The sequence below is a fragment of the Python bivittatus genome, unplaced genomic scaffold, assembly GCF_059951505.1.
Source record: "Python bivittatus isolate LINGU-HERP-01145 unplaced genomic scaffold, Pbiv_v1 ctg000970_np1212, whole genome shotgun sequence".
NCBI lineage: Eukaryota > Metazoa > Chordata > Lepidosauria > Squamata > Pythonidae > Python > Python bivittatus.
The window spans coordinates 3442627-3463278 of record NW_028277121.1 but is presented as its reverse complement, the minus strand read 5'-3'; the positions used below and the strand labels follow the sequence as shown (position 1 = coordinate 3463278).

At 39.2% G+C, this 20652-nt stretch overlaps 1 protein-coding gene across 4 annotated transcripts in view; it reads left to right on the top strand.

Moving 5' to 3' along the window:
* The window catches only part of CORIN (corin, serine peptidase), a 105173-nt gene that overhangs the window by 12520 nt on the left and 72001 nt on the right, over nt 1-20652 (top strand). For 3 of the 4 annotated variants that reach the window (XM_088131202.1, XM_088131204.1, XM_088131201.1), the window contains exons 2-4: nt 4431-4575; nt 8782-9138; nt 15185-15395. In XM_088131202.1, the coding sequence (XP_087987328.1) occupies nt 4455-4575; nt 8782-9138; nt 15185-15395 (689 nt within the window). In that variant the 5' untranslated portion in view covers nt 4431-4454. The remainder of the gene's footprint in view (nt 1-4430; nt 4576-8781; nt 9139-15184; nt 15396-20652) is intronic. The other variant, XM_088131203.1, reaches the window with a different exon arrangement.

Sequence of the window (20652 nt, the reverse complement as noted above, 5' to 3'; positions counted from 1 at the left end):
AAAGTGCGGACAAAATATTTCAAGCCTCTTCAGAACATGGGTTTTGAGCAGCACGTGCTTTTTCCACGTCTGCCAGCGGGATAAAATTAACATGGATGCATTTAGTTCTCGGTTCTGCCATTTGGCATCCTCTTGCAAGGTTTCTCGTGCAGATTAGGAAACAAGGAAATAGATCATCCAGGACTGCCAATCAGCCATATTAAGAAGGCACAATTTGGGGAATCCGAACATAACTCTAATTCCAGCCTTGGCCGCTGCAGGGACATCTGAAGTTGCAGAGATGCAAGCTGAAGGGATAGAGTGAAAGGATTTGTGCAATCAAGCTGTGAGTTGCAAGGTCCAGTTTATGCTGGACCTTGTTTCTCAAATTCTGGACTTAATGTAGATGATCACAAGGGGACAAGTCAATGTCCAAATGTTTGTGTTGTGGTGGATTGTTTCTTCACGTGGATGTCAAGCCAGCCAGGGGTGCCTCCTGTTGTTCCAGGAGTAACTAGAATCATTTTCAGAGATGTTGTGAATAAGAGGCTGCAAATTCTGACATTCACAGCTCAAGCTCATTCACAAAATACACATCTCCCTGTCTTAGAGTTAGAATCTATATCTTCTCGTAGGAAAGATGCTCTTTTTGCCCTATAGACACAGATGCCCCCAGCGCGCTCTTTACTAGAGATAGGACAGTTCAGAGTCTTTTTAGGGCAAGGCAGGAGCTGCTGGATGAGGGCTGGGAAACCAGTGGGGTGCACTAGTATCTCCCCCGATAAATGGCCAGAATCTCCAGGAAACTGATGAGATGTTTGAAGAGTCTTCTACTTCTGTAGGATTAGGTAAAAATGTTTAACAAGGGTTCTGCACCAAGTTGTTAATTTGTTTCTCTGTGTGCTACTTCCTTTATTTCTCTGTATACTTATAGAATTGGGCGTATCAACCTCACCCCAAAATTGGTTAAAATACAGTAAAAAACCCTACATGCATTAATTACAATAAATTAAAGGGGGAAATCTAATGAAAAAAGGATTCATATGGTATTAATATAAATCATGTTATTTACATCTATACCAAGCAGATCACATTGTGCTATTTTCTCACTTTTAGAATATAAAGATATTTCAAAAATTGATTACACATACCTTGAATCTATTGTATAATTTAGGAGTATAGATTTCTTTCAATTAACATAAAATAAGTCTTTTTGCTGACCCCCAGGCTCCACTGAGTGACAAATCTTCATAAATTTTTGGGACTATAATTCAGCATCACATTTGCATCTTTTATTACTATATTTTTAGCTCCGAGGCTAAAGCAACATATATTACAACTTGAAACCAAAAGGAAGGTGGACACAGTCGAATCATGTGAGTCACAGAGCATTCAGGTTTCTTAGAATGCCAACCCAAGAAATCTGATTACCAGACTTTTAAAACATGCTTTAATGAGTCCAATCAAAGCAAAGCAAAATGTTCTGATGAATTAACTTCTTTCTTAAGTCATAATAGGTATATTTTATATTTCTTAAAATTTGGACCTATTGATTTTCCAGAATTGGATATTCTAGTTCTTCATTCCACACATCATACATATCACTACAGGTAGTCCTTGCTTAACAACGGTAATTGGGACTGGCAACTCCATCAACAGAGTCAACAGTCCCAGTTGCTGTTGTTGGGCAAATTCCATGCAGTCGCGATGTCCTGTGATCACGTGATCACCATTTGTGACCTCCTGTTGGCTTCCCCATTGACTTTGCTTGTCAGAAGCCAGCAGTGAAGGTTGCAAATGGCAATCATGTGACCACGGGACGCTGCGATGTCATAACTGTGAGCCAATTGCCAAATGCCCGAATTGCGATCATGCAGCCACGGGGACGCTGTGACCGCTGCAACTATGTGTACATAGACTGTATAGACATACATCAATCTTAATGTGGTTATAAACTTAACTAATTTGTGGATTACTGAATAATCCAAGGTTTAACGAACCATAGCTTAGCATAATGTATGAGCCCACTTACAATCTTCTTTTTGGTTTAATTGTTTATGCTTTCTGCCTCTTTAAATATTAGCTGAGCTGAGTTCTGGACAGAATTAATGAACTGGTTGAAATGTTTTTTCTATTATCATTTTATAAAGCACGTTCTTGTCAAATTATTTCAGGATGATTTAATAGATGCCAACAACCCTTTTGGCCTCCCATAGAACTATAAAATATGGGCTCTTCTCTTGTGTATTAAGCCAGAATAATAACTGAGTCTGTTTTTGATGTGAAAATGTGATATTATCACCAGCCTTGGTTACATGTGGCTTATATATTGTTGGGTTTTTTTTTTCTTTATTTGTTTTCTTCTGCTGGGTTTGTATGGTACTTATTTTTGTTTTTCTTTTTTGGATCTTGATTTTATTGTTGTACACTGCCCAGAGTCACAAACTGTGAGGAGGCAGCTTATCCAATTTTTAAAATAAATGAATAACTAAGCAAGCTTGAATACAGATTTAAAACAGATGTATTTAAAATTAGATGACTCTCCTATATGGAAGGGTTAAATGTTAATCAAATTGTGCATGCTTAATTCTTCGTGGGTGAGGACAGGATAGAGAGATGATGGGAAGAAGTTCCCATGTTGACAGATGTCTCCTGGACCAACAGATAGTAGTAAGGAGGGGAAGGTAATCAAGAAGAAACAGTGAGGGTGAAAGAGACCTACTTTATTTATTAGTTCACGGCTGGAATCCTTTTTGCTGACTCCTACGAAATAGTTAAATATTTTGTCTGGCTAAGAGAAGTTCCATAGGTTTTAGACAATGTATTGATTTAGCAGCCAGAAAATGTCTTTTTTATATATATATATATTTACTAGTGTAGTGCTAAGTTAACCTCTTTTAAGGTATATGTAGTATATTTAATATATTGCTAAAGCAAACCTTACCAAGAATCTGAATAATTGCTTGGAAAGGTTGACTTCCAAGTTGCATTCAGTGAAACTTGCAATATGGGATTAACAATTATAATATTTGAATTATCTTATAGACATGGTACTATATGCCCTGGGGGAAACAGTTTTTTTTTAAACAGGGAGTATGTTTTGTGTATTAAATGCTTCTAAATCTTAGTAAATGCCAGATTTATCTACTATATTTGGAAAAAACATTGAATGGATTGTTTGTGCCAGCCAGAGTCTCAATCTCTATATGCATTTCTAGGGTGCCCTCTATCATTACACAAAAGACAGATTTACCTATTCAAAATCTGAAGCCTTTAAAAATTGAGCAGAACTTAGGAAGGAATGAAGGAAGAAGCTTTGGGAACAAAGGAGTTTTAATCACCACCCCAAAACAGCCTCTGGTTAAAGTTTGGACTTTCTAAGAATCTAGAGAAGACCAAGCAGAGGAAATTCTGCTTTGGAACGTCGTCTCGGTAGAGATGGGTAAAATTCTTGCCAGACTCTTGATTTATCTCTCTGCACGGTGCTACTTAATCTTTATTGCTTCTTGTTCTCATATTTCTGTACAAGCAGGGAATTCTGTGTAAGCTCAGCCATTTTATTCTGCCGTTATTTTTCTCTTTATTCACTTTTTGTGAGCTGAAATATAATTTCAGAAGAAGGAGTCTTTCTTCTGACATCTGTCAGCAACATCTTGTGGCTTGCTTGGAACATTGCATGTATTTCTGTGTATTTCTTTTAGAGTAAAGCAGGTTCCATCTATCCAGTCTTTTCCATTTTTTAAAGTAAGAGTTGATTTTATCTCATGCGAGATTGATCTTCCAAGGAAGGGATGGGACCTCTAGTTGCACGCCTCTCAAGGAGGTTGTATTATAGCAGTTCTTTCATTTTTAGCCCACTGTTCCCTTTCGAGGGCCAGAAAAGCAGCGCAGGTTTTTAGAACCTGATCTCTCTCCTTGTAGAGGGCAGAGGAAACGGCCTTGAAGGACAGGAGGAAGAGCTACGAACAAGGCAATGGTCAGATAAGAGGGGCTTGTGCCTGGGCCAAGACAATAACTTGAGAAAACATTTCGGAGAAGCCGCTCCCTAGTTCACATGAAGATAAAGGGAGGGAAGGGGAAGCACACTCCGACTTGTAAGATTCTGTTATTGTAGCTATTTTAGTAATAGCGAGTAATCTTGTTCTATATGGCGTTGGTTTCTTAGTCTGGTCTATCTTGTAGGGCTGACCCTCCTCCACTGGAGGTAGGAGATGGATGCCAAGTGAGGCACCTCTTGGGGGATTGGTAGTGGCAATGGGAACTACCAAGCTGCTATGCCAAGGCGGAACCAGGGCATAAAGATTCAGTGGCTTCTGGGAGAGAGTGTTTGAGAGCCCCAGCCTTTCACCCTACGGGCTCAGCCATTTCTGCTAGAAAAAAATGTTTTGATTCAGTGGCAGTTTTCTGTTATAGGGTACATATAGAACTATAAATCTCCGTCTGTGTTTCAGGTTCCTGGAACAGATGAAGATAAAATGGAGGATGGCTGTTCTCAGAAACTGGCCTCTGCAAAGTACTTCAGGCTCTCGCTGCTAATATTAATTCCATGCATTTGTAGTCTTATCCTTTTGGTCGTGATTCTCCTTTCATTTGCGGGTGAGTATAAGGAAGGGTGAGCAAAGGCGAAAGAGAAACAGATTGAGCTTCATCAATAATCTGGTGGTACAAAATGATGACACCGTTGTTTTTATACAGTGTAAGAAAACATCCCTGAGATATTATTTTCCGTCTTGATCGTCAGGGAGAATGAACTCTGTATGGAGTTACATTCTCTGGAAGGAAGACTGCATGAAGATGCAATCTGCATGAATTAAAGCTTTACTGGAATTGTTTCATTTTAACATATCATAAATGCCTTGCTTATGAAATGCTAGCACACGGGGGAGAAGAGTTCTAGCCGCTGATATCTATGAGCGATACACACTGGATAAATTCCAAAGCCTGGGCCAAAGATAAGCTTATAAACCATGATTTGTGGCTTAGTGTGATGTATTCACTGTGTCTGAAAAAAAGGATATATTTTCCCAAGCCCATAGTAGGAGGACATGAGAGAATGAAGAAATAATCAAGTATGATTTTGTGGCTGACAGCTCTAGCTTCCGTTTTACTTCCAATCGCAACGCTCTTGGGAGAGGTGCAGAAATGAATCAGAATCTGTTTCTGAGTTTTCACTGCAGGCTGAGCATTGCCCAAGGCTCCCAGGAATACTTAAAGGCCAACTGGGAAATCGTTTGGAGGCACTGCTTTTTCTTCAGCGGATAGCTGCTGTTGAAGACTGTTTCCATTATTAAGTCAGCCTCCTCCAGGCTGCTGAGAAACGGGAGGAACTGATGAAAGTCTTAAATTACTAGAAGCGTATGGAGCTGAAATATCCACTCGCCTTGAGCCAACCTGCCTTTTGCTCATCAGTTTTCCTGTACTGATTTGGATGCTTGCACCTTGTTGGCTGTTGGTGCTCGCAGTCTGAAGGCACTAGATGGCTATTCTTTCCTCCTTAACGGATATTTTTGCAGCATAATATGGAGGAATTGGCAAGAAGGCAAGGGACAAACGAAAGGCAACGTTGTTTGGAATGTAGCCTGTTTGATCAATGCGTATTACATCTGGGACACATTTCTTCAACTGATCATCTAATACGGTTGTAAAAATGTATTGATCTACATTCAGCAGGGAATGTATGACTGTGGTTGCTTCTTTATAATCAGGGTTATGTATGCCTCTTCCCACGTTGATGGTATTGCCCTTGTTTCTTCAGTTTCATTCATTGTGTTGTCAACGGCTCTACCAGATCCTCTAGTTCTTTGTAATATTGAGCTATCAGCACATCTGGACCTGGTGCTTTTCCTGATTTAATTTGTTTTATTGCCTTTTTCACTTCTTGAACAGTTATGAGTCTGCGTAATATTTGTCTATGTTGGCCGTTCAATTTTCTGATGACCAACTTTTTGATATATTTATTTGGTGAATGAGATGGGATTGGAAGTACTCATGAAGAAAAGGTCTTGTAGTGATGGCCATCCTGCCGATTCACATAGAGGCACATAGAAAATGGGCAGAGCTTCAGCTGCACCGCTGTGGCGGTCATCTGGACTTTTTTTTAACCATACCTTGCAGACACCCCCGGAGATGAATGAATTAATGAACGGCTATGGAGAATAGGAAGAGTATCTGTTATACACAGGAGCTGGTGTAGAAAGAAAGAAATGTCACACGGGGACCAGAGAGCTCTGGCATTTTAGAATAGTCCCTTTTGCTCATTGAAGAAGGGAATTCATTCTTTGATGTGGATAATACTATCGGTAAATGTGACTGTGAAAATAATCTGTCTTTACACATTTCTCAGGTAATAATAATTCTAAGTATTCAGGTTCTATTTCGCTTGTTTCTGGTTAGTTTACATAATCACCTGCGCTCCTTAAAACGCAGAGATCTTTATATCTGAAATAAAATATGAATCCTCTAAAAGTGGCAAACTGCTAAAAATTATCTATGGAAGCTTTGCTTTCAAATGCAATAGGTATTTGATTTTGGTACATAGCATATTGGCCACTTTTGTAAACCTAACGAATTGCAGATTTTGGCCTACTGTGTTATATAAACCCGGAAAACTGGATGATGATGATGATTAGATTAGATTAATGGAGTTAGGTTAACTATGGGTAAATGAATTACCCAAAGACACCCACTAATTTATAGCCAGAATATTCTGCATGTTTTTAATATCTATCCTCTTTAAGTCATACTTGAAGGTAAAGTGGTCTTCTGTTTCTCTGACAGTGGATATATATTTTGGCAGCTACGTGATGGCAACGCCTCAGCAGTTGTAGCTTTTTAGGTCTCTGGCTTTCTGTCTTTGCTTTCTAAGCTGTAATTATTTGCTTCTGTCTATAAGGTATATATTTAAGCGCATGCAATTCTACTGGAGATAGAAATAAAGTCTCCCTCAAATTGAACTTGACTTTTAGTGACTAAAAGACACACATCCGTATAGTTTCCTTAGGAACAATGCAGTTTGCCTTCTTCCATAAAGTTTTTGTTTTTTTAAAACTTCCCTGTCTACACTACAGTCCTGGGATTTCTGGTGGTTATCCATGCAAGTACTAACCAGTTCCAACCATGGTTAACTTTTTCAAGATAGCCAAGATGTGCTACTTGCTGCCACTTGCTATGATATTTTTATTTATTTGTCACATTGTAAGATACAGAGATAAAAATATAATTCAATATTCAGTTGGGGTCCGTTCTTGGGCTCATCAATGTCCGCCTCTACACCAAGGAATGTTAAATTAATAAATTTAAATATTTAAATTAATATTTTAATGTATTATCATGGTAAATACATTATATAAAGACACATTATATAAAGACATTCTTACACACACAGGTTTACACACAGACACACTAAATTATGTTATGCAGAGCAACATGCATGCATTTTAAAATAAATATTTAACATAAATATGGAGAATATTCAGTAAAAAAATACATAAATAAAAAGTAGCAGATTGCCAGGACTTTAGGAATAAAGCATTCAGTTTTGACAGTGAGTGAATAACCATGGATCAGTTGGTGAGAGACTGCAGTTCTGAAATCCTCAAGGATGGTAAAATAAATGTTGGTCTGTGAAAAAGCTTCTATAAAGATGTAGTATCAGAAACGTCTATGAAATTCCTTCCTCAAGCGAGAAGATGGTGGGGGACAAACATAGAACGTTACTAAACCTGATGGAAGCATTTGAACCCACAACATACCGTAGAAAAGATTGTACGGTATGTTGTGTGTACTGTACTCTTAAATCAATTTAACTGTATGTATGTGTGCGTGTGTGTGTGTATCTGTAAGTTGGACAATAATACAATCATACAATGTGGACTGTGTTCTGTGGAACCCATTATGGAGTTATAAAGTGGATTTTTAAAGGTACAACTGGCTAGGTGAAGACCAGGAAATTAAATAATGGATGGAAAACTATTGGTAACCAGTTGTCATGATGGCTAGAATTAAAATCAAAAGAAAGTAAAACAATATCTTACCCTTCCAATATGCCACGTTTTTCAACTGCCTTTTTTTGCATAACAGGTTGTGTGTGGAACGTTTCCTGGAAGTTAATATAGGTTAATAATGTTGTTGTTGTTCAGTCGTTAAGTCGTGTCCGACTCTTCGTGACCCCATGAGCCATATCGCGCCAGGCCTTCCTGTCCTTCACTGCCTCCCTGAGTTGGCTCAGTTTCATGCTCATTGCTTCAGTGATGCTATCTAACCATCTCATCCTCTGCCGTCCTCTTCTCCTTTTGCCTTCAATCTTTCCCAGCATCAGGGTCTTTTCCAAAGAGATCTCTCTTCGCATTAGGTGACCAAAATATCTGAGCCGGAGCTTCATTATCGATCCTTCCAATGAGCAATCAGGGTTGATTTCCTTTAAGATTGACTGGTTTGACCTCCTAGCAGTCCAGGGGACTCTCAAGAGTCTTCTCCAGCACCACAGTTCAAAGGCATCAATTCTTCGGCGCTCGGCCTTTTTTATGGTCCAGCTCTCACAGCCATACATTACTACTGGAAAAACCATAGCTTTGACTATGCGGATCTTTGTCAGCAAGGTGACGTCTCTGCTTTTTAATATGCTATCTAGGTTTGCCATAGCTTTTCTCCCAAGGAGCAAGCGTCTTTTAATTTCATGGCTGCAGTCTCCGTCTGCGGCGTTCTTGGAGCCCAAATAAATGAAGTCTGTTACTGCTTCCATTTCTACCCCTTCTATTTGCCAGGAAGGTTAATAATAGGTTTTATTATTTTTCTCCAATGCAGGTACGTTGGGGAAAAAGTCTGTTCATTCAAATGGAAGTGACTTAATTGGCACTGACAGTCTTTTTCCTAACATGAGTAAAAGTGATCCAGTTGTGGTTCCTTCAACGGACAATAAAATGGAGCTACCCGCTTGGACAACAAACGCATCTCCTCATGTCAACCAGATGCACACGAATGTTAGTATACTTAGGGGAACCTCTCAGGTTGTCCCTCAGACTCCAGCAGTGAAATCAGAGGAGGCAGCAGAAGAGCTGTGGTCCACCAACCCATCCGTCAAAGTCATAGGCAAGACGTCTTCTGTCCCTACGGTGACACCTACCAAACCATCTGCCGTGCAAGATGTGGGCTTGAAAAAAGGTAAGTTTATGTTAATATGCATTCGTCATTAGGACACAAGAAAGTGGTGTGATGATTGGAGAGATTCTTAGACGTACAGGTACTGTCACTTAACAAAGGTGGTTTCCATAGCATCTCTTTGCTCATTTGGGTTAGGCTTTGACAAAAGCTACTTATTAATATTGAGCCCCTGGCAGTCAGATGCCTAACTGGTTACTGCAAACTTGTTTATACAAGCAAAGGTGAGCGATTACAGATCCCAACCAGGGCAGCAGCAGACGAAGGTGTTTATTTTTGGAAAAGTCAACAGCAGAGGTATGCCGTCACTTAGCAGGTCCCATTAAGCGTGTTAAAATACATTAAGCAAGTTGAGCATGAAGCATTCAGCTGCTTTCACTTCTTAAAACTGTCTGCTTATTCAAGAGTGTTGCTTCGTTGGCAGCAAGTCAGCCATGCTGAAATTAATAGCTCCAATCCCAAAATAATTAGTCTCACTTAACTCTAATTGAAGCAAGCCATATTGCTTTAAACTGAATTTTAGCATAGGTAAGTACATTTGAAGTAGCCCTTTTCTTTTGGTAGCCTGCATCCTTTACTTTGATATAAGACTGGGACATGTTTTCACACTAGTGGTGTTTAAATTCAGAAATGGATTTTGAGAACAGCTCTGAAAGAGTCAAAAATATCACTGTAAATTGAATAAAACAGTACTTTATTTTACTTTGGGAAATATTCATCATTAAAGAGAATGTCCTTGTCATTTTGATTTCTTTGTATGGTATTTCTTAGTACAGTTCAACATTACCCACCCACAGACGCAGACATTTTGCCAAACAAAGCAGAAAAAGAAGGAACTGCGGAATTGATGCACCAAATTTTATAGTGTTGTAAATAACTGAAGCAGACAGGGTGAAAAAAGGAGCTCTGCTGTCCAAGTAGAAACCCTGCAGTAAAGAGGCTTAGGTCTGGCTTTTACTGAACTTATTTGGGGTTTTTCACAGAGTGTAAATTTTAATGCTTGTTTTATTGCTTACTTACTACTTCCTCATGCTTGCTTTGTTGAGGTGACGCTCTTATTTCCTCTTCTATACTGTAATCATCTGGTTCCACTTGATCACCGTCCGCATAAATTCAGATGTTTGTTTCTTGGTGACTTGATACTGTGCATATATCTCAACAGAGGTTTAATTGATCCATTATATGAAGGACACACATACTGTTAATTGAGAAAGAGTACAGGAGATGGGCTGCATTGCTCTGAAGGGCTACAGATTTCTCTAATGAGTAACGAAATGTTGAACTTGCTCATAAGTGTTCAGTTTCATAATGAGATTTGGGCGTTGCATAACATGGCAAATAGCTTGAAACCTCTAATAAAAGTGCATTTGCTGTGCAACTAGTTTGGTTGACTGAGAAACAAAACATAAGGACACCCAGGCCACAAAGCTCTTTTTATCTAACACTACTTTCATTTTTAAGATGTAGAGTGAGTTAACATGTGGTTCTAATTCAAGCCATAAGGCAATATGTTTGGATTTGGGCTTAACACGTTTCACAAAGTAGGCTATTGTGGTTTGTGTACCTTAGTTTGTGACTTACTGCAGTATGTGAGCCCAGCCTCTTCTGGCTTCTTCAACAAGCCATGGCTTAAAACATTTGATCATCACAGAAAGTTCACCTACAGAAGTTCATATCTGACTGGAAACTCATTGTGGCAAATAATTCTTACAGATATTTTGGGTAATGCCTGCCGATTCTCACATGTGTTATTTCAGTTTCATGTATAACTTGCTTGTCATTCCGTTGAGTTACATGCAAGGACAGTTAAACAGCACATATCAATTAGCTATGACTTCTTACCACTATACAAAGTTACAGACCTTTTAAAAATATTTCCAATGCTTTATTCATAATGGCACAAAATTGAGTGCGTGTATGTGTGTGTATGTGTGTGTGTGTATGTGTATACCCACACACACACACACACACACATATAGGCATTGTTGAGTACAAGAATAAATTTCTTTCTTAACTCTTCTCCCCAGTTCTTTCTCCCTGCAGAGCTCCTTTCTCTAATAGGAGAAAGCAGCAAAATCGGAGGGAGTGAAAGAAAACAGAGACAATTAATGAGAATTTTCCATAACCTTTTGAAGCAGCTCTCTGTATTACTTCAAGATGTCTGTTATGTGTATAGGATAGCCCTGTGTTTGCAGTGTTGTAATTCCTTTGGTAACACGGAAATGTAAAATAAAGGATTTATCTAAGGTGAAGGAAGAAAAGCAGGGATTGGTGCTCAAGGCTCAAGAAGCAGAGGATGCAGAATAAGTGTGCAGGAGAAGGGTGGTCATGCTCCCTTCATCCAGGTTCTGGTACCATTCTTCCATGAGAGTGACGATGGATTTAAAGATGCTTCTTGAGGAGTGGGCAGACCAGAGCCCCTTTCTGTGCGGCTAGAACCTCCCTTCCCCTCAAGGAGGTGATGACCAAGCCTGGATCCATCTCTCAGTCTCCTCCCTGCTACCTTTAACAGTCAGGTGAGGTAGGAGTCCAAACCTCAAGGGATTAGCCTCACTGAATACAGTGGGACTTCCCAGTCTGTATATGAGTTTGCACTGAATTGCGCAGGTAATAGCTACAGTGATAAAGCAAACGCTCATACAAATTTCATTTCAGTCAATGTAATGTGATAATGATGGTCATTACACCTGCTAATGTACATTTATAATTAGTCAGTTAGCTACACTGACTGTTCTAGTCCTGCAATAAGTAAATAGCACTTAGCAGAGACTCTAAGCATAGATGAGATATGTTATGTTACTCAACAATTTATTTTAAACTTTAGCAATCTGCAATAAATAAATAAACAAACAAACAAACAAACAAATAAATAAAATCTAAGGTCAACAAATACTTATGGATCACTTGGCTAGAAATCATGGACCAGATAGAAGTCTGAAGTTACTTGGGACAACTGGGAGATCATAGAACTAAACATTGCTTACAAGTGACAAACCATTCAGAAGAGTAGCTACTAAGACTACTATAGGTATTCAGGATGGTCCATAAACACTGCATTTGTAGCAAATGATTATTCTTGGGTGAAAGGCCAAGCTATTTTGAGAATAATAAGCATCATCTTTTGGCAGAAAATTAAACAAAATAATAGAATTCATGACACTAATTTTTCTTTTGGAATATCATCATTTTCTATTTCCTCTTGCTCCAACTGGGATCAAAGAGGACCTAGGGGAAAGATTACCCAGTTTTGCATTTGAACCTCTACGGTGAATATTGGTTTGATTAAATTGAGTTACGACCGTGACAACCTCACACTGAGCAATGTCAAACAGTTTCCTTCTGTAGATTTTGTTTTTCATGCAAGAACATTTTGTGTTTGAAGATTTTCTTTCTTCCAACAAGATAGACATCTGGTAGAAATATATTCAGTGCAGTGATTCAAATGTGAATGGACACAATTTGTCTAATTTGTTTACTGACTGAGTGAAAAAGGTAAAACTAAAATTCCTACTTGACAATAACAATCTACTTGTCTGAAGCTATATTCTGGGCAATCAAAATAAAAAAAAAAACACATTGCAAAATATATTTCTTAAGTAACACTATGACATTAAAACAATACATAAACAGATGTGATAGCATATATTGGGTATGACGCCATCACTCATATATTTATGGAATCAGAATTAAGGCTGTTACCTTTAGAAATTGAAGTTATAGCTGTTGAGTTTTATTACCTTAATGTTTGCCTGGGTCTATAAGGACTCATTTCCAATATTATTGCTAGAAGTACATTAGATATCTTCTCCCTTATTAATGAATACTAATGGCAACATAGCAATAACAAACATGCAGATTTGTAGTATGTAAAGCAGTACTTTATTCTGTACCTCAAATAAGACGTCGAGGACCTCCTTGACATGCGGCATATTTATTCACTTGACATAGTTATAAAAGATAGTAATGTTCTTGCTTTTAACAAACTAACTGAAATGTTTATGCAAATAAAGATTTGCTTAACTCCAGGCTGTAGGGCAGTGTTTCTCAACCTCAGCAACTTTAAGATGCCTGGCTGGGGAATTCTGGGAGTGGGCCGTTGAAGTCCAGACATCTTAAGGTTGCTAAGGTTGAGAAACACTGTCGTTGGGTGTGCTATAGATACTCAGTCCCAAGAAATCAAGGAGAGGATGGCCTGGAAGATAGCTTCAACAGCAGCAGCACTCTCCCTGTTGCAAGTTCTGCCCCTGCTCCTGAGGTCAGGATGGCCCCAATCCTATTGTCATGCAAGAAGTGCTATTTTTCAGGGCCTTCAAATTGGAGGTTCTCAATAGTTGACATCAGCAGAGGAAAACGTCCTTATTTTGATTTTATTATATGGATTGTATTAGTGTGTTCTTAGCTCTACAATCTGCCTAGAGTCCAGGGAGTGGATGGCATACAGATAGCTGGAGGAAATAAACGAACATGGTGGGCTTAGAATCAGTGGGGTGAGTTTTTAAAAGGACAGGAAGACCAAGCTCCGTTTTTAACTTTCTTGTGCCTGGTCTTTCATGGGAGGAACACGGCAGCCTTTTCTTGGCTGGCTCAAAGTTCCCTGCAATTGGGAACGGGAGAGATAAATAATGCATTGCAATGTAGGAACTAGAAGCAAATTAGAACCATAATTTTGTTTTGTATGGAAAGATCTGAGATTTGTGGTCTGTTGTTTTATTGTGTTTGGGTGTGTGTGTGTGTGTGTGTGTGTATTCCTGGCTGGAAGAACATTCCCTGAGATGGGCCTGGCAGAATCTATTGTTATTTTTGAATTTTTTCCCCCTCTCTTTGTCTTTCAATACCTGACCACTTCTGTAATCTTGATATACATAATAAAACCCCCCTTTTTGACACTGAATTGACACTTCCATGCCGAAAGGGCTTTAACTTTAGCCTACTCTCTGTGCGTGGCTAAGCTACTGAGCAAAGGCAGAATAGGATTTCTGTTTTACTCAAGAGTGAACTGGCACAGAGAAGGGCTCCTCTGAAATAAAGTGGGCTTGTGGTAGAACTTACTGAGGAAGCTGTCCCCGGGTCTTGGGGAAAGAACTGGAGTGTTGTAGGTGGTGGATCTGCGTATGGAACTAGGTCCCCAGTCCACCACATCCCTGGGTGCTTGCGTGCTCGAGTATACTTAATTACCACAGGGAACCTAAGTCTTAGAAGGTGTCATGTTTTCTTCTACCATGTTACGTGCATCTCATTATACAGTATTTGTGCTTATGCTTTATAAGACCAAAGGATCTGTATTAGACATTGATATTATTTCATGTGTAATCTGAAATTGGGGTGAGTAACAAATTATTAAGAGTGCAAAGGAGTCAGGAAAACTGTGATAATTCTGAAAAGGACCTTTCCAGACTGGGTGAGTGGGCAGAAATTACCAGCTGATCATGCACATTAGTCTTAATTTGATCTACACACTGAATGTGTCTTAGCCCCTGTGACTGTGTAGGAAAGATGAATGAAGATTGTAGTGGACAGTTCAAGAGAAAGATCAATTCAGGTGGCAACCATAGTGAAAAATAATATTGCATGGTGTAAATCTGTAAGGGAGGGACTGGAAATGACATGATCAACATCATAGTACCTTCAAAAACTGCAAAGCCAAATCAGTGATCCAGCTACTTTCCTGAGGGTGTCATTGCCTACAGAGACCCACTTGGATGTAGGAGAAAGGCCTTTCTTCTGCATCACTCCAAATTGCAGAATATACGGTCCAGAATCACAGTTGGCTAAAACTTTCTTAGCTTTTAGAGAAAAACTTTTTTATTTCGTCCTTTCAGTTACACGATTGCTACGTTGTTTGCATGTTCTAATTATTTTATTGACTTTTAAAGTTTTTTCTATTTCAACTGTTGTGAACCGCCTTTGTAAGGGCAGTATCAGATATTCATAATAAAATAATTTAGCCATTAAGATAGCAGCTTCATATGTTTTGAACTAGCCTATGACTTTTGGCTTTTAGTAGAATCCTGCTTTTAGTATCTATCACAAGTATGTTCTCATTTCACAGGTTTGTGCATAAACATCAGCTACAGCCAGTGTGAAATGCTGCCCTATAACCTGACCACTCTAACATCGGTTCTCGCCATTGTCAGAAGCATTGAAATGGAAAAATTTCTCAAGTTCTTTGGCTATCTCAACCGCCTCGGCTGCTATCAACACATTATGCTGTTCGGATGTAGCCTTGCTCTTCCTGAGTGCATCAGCGATGGCGTCAACAGGTATTCGGGAGCCCACATTGGTGATTAAGGGTGGTTACAGCAGATTGATGCATACCTAATCATGGCAATGCAGTATGGTGCTAAGCTTTACAATCCTGGATGAAACTCACAGCTAAGCCTGTTTACAAGAGAAGATTGCCAGGAAAAAAATAGCTGCAAGCAGTATTATATAGCATGTTTCTTTAGGAAGAGCCTAACTGTAGTATTATACTACCTTGAATAAAGCAAGCTTGGTGAATAATCTTATTAGAGATTATGGGTTGTGATTTTGGCACAGATGTTTCTAATCCCCATTTAATATAATGACAGAATGAATAATATAACATTTTGGAAAGGGCTATTGAAACCAACTGTTGTCTTCCACAAATGCTTCAGTGTAGATGAATTTTTCTATTTGAATTAGCTGTTGTCTAGCTGAAGATGGTATTCTTGCACCTTTAATAGCTACGCTCCAGAAAGTTCACATTCTTACAACATTAGTTCTGATCACATGATTTCTTGGCCCACAAATTTTAGCAAAAGAATTCAAAATAAAAATACATACAAGTGCGCATAGTAGAATTGAGAGGCGATTTCTGTCTTTGTCCTAGTGTGGTCCAAGTTTTGAAGTACAGTGTCCGAGCCTAATGCACTATGGGGCCCAAGCAAAGAGACAAGGCTTCTTGCAGTCAAGTCAGGGAAGTACAGGAAATTGGGCTGTTACGGAAGATGTTCTAGTGCAGCTCCAGTGGCAAGAGCCAGATGAGCTGATGAAAACAGCCTACTCCTGAGTAGATCATCTCTCCTAAGGGGCTTTTCCATGCAACCTCATTTCTCCACCTCTCACCTGTTTGGCTTTTAATCCAGTAGCATCAGTTGGCTCTTGTGGGCCAGTCAAAACTCCTCATCAGTACACAGTCTGCTATTGCAAAATTAGCAACAGCAAGGCATGATTCCGTCTCATCCTTGATACCAGGGTCTGGTTCCTCATAGTCTGGTCTCCTTGTCTGCTCTCCTTCTATCATCCAGTGAGGATTTATATGTCAAGAAATTCTGGGAGTATATGCCATGCATTATTTTGAACAAGCCAGTGTATTAGCCATGGAATAGATAGTGGGCAGTTCAGAACGCTATAGTTCCCTTCTGCCTTTCTGAATAGTTCGGCCATCCTCATGTTAAGAACATCCGACACTGTGATGAAATGCAAACGTTGCAGCAGTTGGCTTGTGTCTGTTAGCAGAACATGAAGTTATGTATTCCAAAAGTGAAAAATACTTGCTCATTTGCAACATAATTAGCACTGATTCACAAATAATATTTTCATGCAATGACTCATTTTTATATGATTACTTGATGGAATGCCCGCTGGGTAATCCCAGTGATTGCACAGAGATGTTAATTACAATATTGGATTCATTTGGATACCATCCAAAGTTGCCCTACTGAATTGACTAGAGCTAACTTCCCCGGTACATAGTCTGGGATTATTGCACGCTTGTCATGCGGAGGCTGGATTTTTAAAAAGTCATCCTTGTCTTCTTGATTCCCTGTCTTGGGATGATATGCTACCAGGACACCAGCTCTTGTCCATGATAGCAATTTTTGTTTTTCGGTCTCACTGATGTGGGTGGGTCAGTCATCAGTCATTGAACATATGCATTTATAAAAAAAGAAATAACAGGACTAAAATTCTTTGGGCCCCAAGATTCCACCTCCCCGGCTGTGAAAATTGAGAGCAGGTGGGAGAAAGTAGGGGAAAGGGAGGAGAGTCACACACGGGTGTCTTCCTGCCACAGCAGCAAAGAGTTCAAGCCCACAAGGGTCTCACCTCACCTCCATAGTCACCACGAAGCATCTCTTCGCTGATGGAGCAGAGGAGGGAGAGGGGGCTGCTCCTGATTGAAGCAACAGCTAACTTTGGAGTGACAGCCGAGGAAGAGCTGGTGTAGCCCTTCACAGCAGCACCTCTTCCCCTCTTCCCTTCCTCCCCTGCGGCTCCTATCAGGGCTTTAAAACATTTTTTTTTAAGATTGAAGGAATGGAGCAAAAGAAAGGCTGGAGTCATTCTGCCATCCCTTCCTTCACAATCTGTATGCCCCAGTACAGAAATCAGCCAAGTTCATCTTTCCTCACTGGCCAGACAAGGCCCATTCTTTTGTAAATATAGCAGTCTATTTTTAATGCATTTCATTGTTTAAAGACATGTATGGAGTGCACTGTTCAGATACAAGAATGTGAGGTAGAAAATGAAACTTTGGAGATTAAGCAAATTTGGCCTGAAATTTTTTCTTGAAAGTCTCCTATGCAAAAGTTGGGCTATTTTGTAACTTTAAAAAAAACTAGATAAATATTTTATGTCTGATTTGAGTTTACGGGTTACCTGTTATTTGAGTATAATATTCAGTATGAGAATAGTTAACAATGATTAATAGTATTCAGTGTTAGACAAAGTTTATTACATATAACTTAAACCCATTCTTTCATTTCATGGTTTTGATATTTTGTGTTTTATGCCTTCCAGAACAAATGAAAAAATACTTTTTAAAGTCTTACATGTATTAATACTTATATTTATTATTGTTTTTAGCATTTAGAAAATTATGTTAGAAGCATTTCAAACTGAAATAAAGCAATGAAGCAAAACCGTGGACTTTCTGATCATCATAGACATTACCAAGTTTCCCCAGCATGATGCTCTGTAGATGTCTTGGGATCAACTTCCAAAATTCCTAACCATTAACATGGTTATGACTTATGACCATCATAGCGTCCCCACAGTCACGTGATCAGAATTAGGGTGCTTAGCAGCCAGCATGTATTTATGACAGTTTCAGTGTCCTGGGGTCATGTGATCACCATTTGCAACCTTCCCAGGGGGTTTCCAACAAGCAAAGTCAATGGGAGAAGCCAGATTCACATAACAACTGTGTGATTTGCTTAACAACTGTGGTAAAAAAAGTTGTAAAATTGGGCGTGACTTACTTAACGACCACATCACTTAGCGACAGAAGTTCTGGTCCCAGTTGTGGTTGTAAATTGAGGACTACCTGTAATAACTACCAACATATAACAAGCCTATTCATGTCTGTTCAGAATTAAGTTCCATTCACTTTATTGGAATTTATGCATTTAATCAGAGGATTACTGTTTTATTTCAGAAATTAGATATAAAATAATAGAAACATAATGTTTTAAAATAAAGGAGACTCACACCACTCATTCCTGTGAAATATCAGACCCATGATTTAAAGTTATCAGGAAATGGTGCTGAAGTGACAAGTGAGAACCACATCATGAATAAGGTTATTAAAAGCTTCTTGAAGTGCCTGGGAGTTAGGGTATGTGTCAGATAAAGAGTAGTAACAAGATAGAAGGTTGAGTGATAAGGGCTGCTGACAAGGAGGTTCTGTATGTGAAATGGAGAACTAAGTTACAGATATGGGAGTCTGTAGAAATAAATGACTGCTTCTAACTATAATTGTCAAGAATCAATTAGCATACATGTATTGACAACAGTCAAAACGCATTCATCACGAACATGAGTAATTTAGTTATTTAATTCTTTAAAGGTTTATTATGTTATTACTGATGTGTTCCTTGAGAAAATAAGGTAAATTTTCCTATGTCAGGCTTGATGGACTTCATGGACACATGAAGCAACCATTCAGATGGCCATCTTCTGGAAAGTTTTTTGAGATAGTAGTCTACAGTCCTGATATTCTCTGGAGATTTCCCATCTAGCTGGAATTAGAAATCTGAACTTATTTTATTGAAAGCTATTATGCACAAGTTTCCATGCATTTTATTGTCCCAAATTAGAAGCAGGAAAGCTTGGTCAAAAGTTCTCTTTTCTTCCATTGTTATAGTAAAATCCTTGTTCTGGTCCTATCACAGCGCGAAAAAAGAAGGGAGCTCCTGAAGTCCCTCATAGACAAAGGGTTGGACAGGTTGTCTCTTTCTTGGCAGTGTCAGTCACCAGAAAGGCCTATTGAAAGAATAAATCTACCCAAGGTAGTTTCAACCAATAATTTCATTAATCCAGCAGGCATGATAAAATTGGAGGAAGCCAATTCCAGCAGCCAGTGTGTTTCAAAGCTGAATTAGTTATTCTTCAAGCTTTGTACATCACACATAATGATGTGTAGCAGGTGTGAGTACAAAACTGAAAAAATGCTTTGGTTTCAAATCCAGACCAAACCATTGTGTTCCAGAAATTCTGCTGTACTGTTCTGGCAGAAACAACATCCAGAATATTTTGGACAAAACAAAATCCAAATGGGGCAAGTAGAGCAAGCGTGGTGTGCATTGTCCCATCTCTCCATGCTTCCCCTTCCACAGCTCTGAGTGTGGCATTTCCCACCAGGCTGCCCACCCCTAAGAAACCTTCTCTTTCCCCTCTTCCATCAACTGCTCATGGTGAAGCACACCATCTTTCCAGTTCTTTCCCATATGAGCTGAAAGCATGTTCTAGAGGATCTGTCCAGAACCGGATGCCTTCTAGATTATTGGACTACAGCTCCCATCATCCCCAGCAATTTGGTTGGGGAATACCATTGTACTGGACTCCTCTGCATTGCACAGGACTTCCCAGCCAGTCAAGATAATGCTGGAATGCACTACTGATTGGTAGTCAATAACTATTTTGCATTGTCACCTCAAATTGGAAAGAACAAATATGAATTATGACTACATGCACTAAACTCACATGAAGGGAAAAAGCTTTTTTATTTCTGATACCTTCATTTTCCACATGTGAAGGTCTCAATGTGCCCCAACATAGGGTAGCATTCCAAAATCTAATGATGACATATCTTTGGAGTAAGGAACCCATCCAAACAGTGGAGGCTGCGTCCGTAGGCTGAAACCTAAATAAAAGCAAACTTCTTGCTGGAAAGAAATTTACCCCCTGCCCCCAATGAGTTTACCCTGCTTTTAAGTTGCTTTCTGGGAATAGGTACTATAGGTAAATAATTCTGTGTATTCCAATCCTCCAGACGTGGGCTCCGTGCATACTGGCTCCTCATCAGTTCCGGCTTGGAAGTGTTGCTAATAACAGCAAAGCAATATCTGAGATGATTGTTCCAGAATTTTGCACCGTAGCTTTTGAGCACATCCACGTGCACAAGTCCATAATGATCATTCCATTTATTTCAGCTCTGGCTTCTTCCCAACAATGCCATCATCATAGCATAGCATATCTTTTTCTCAAATATTGCCCTCTCTGGGCCTTTGCCCCATTTCCTATTTGCTGTTAATTTCTATTACCCCTGGAATTCCT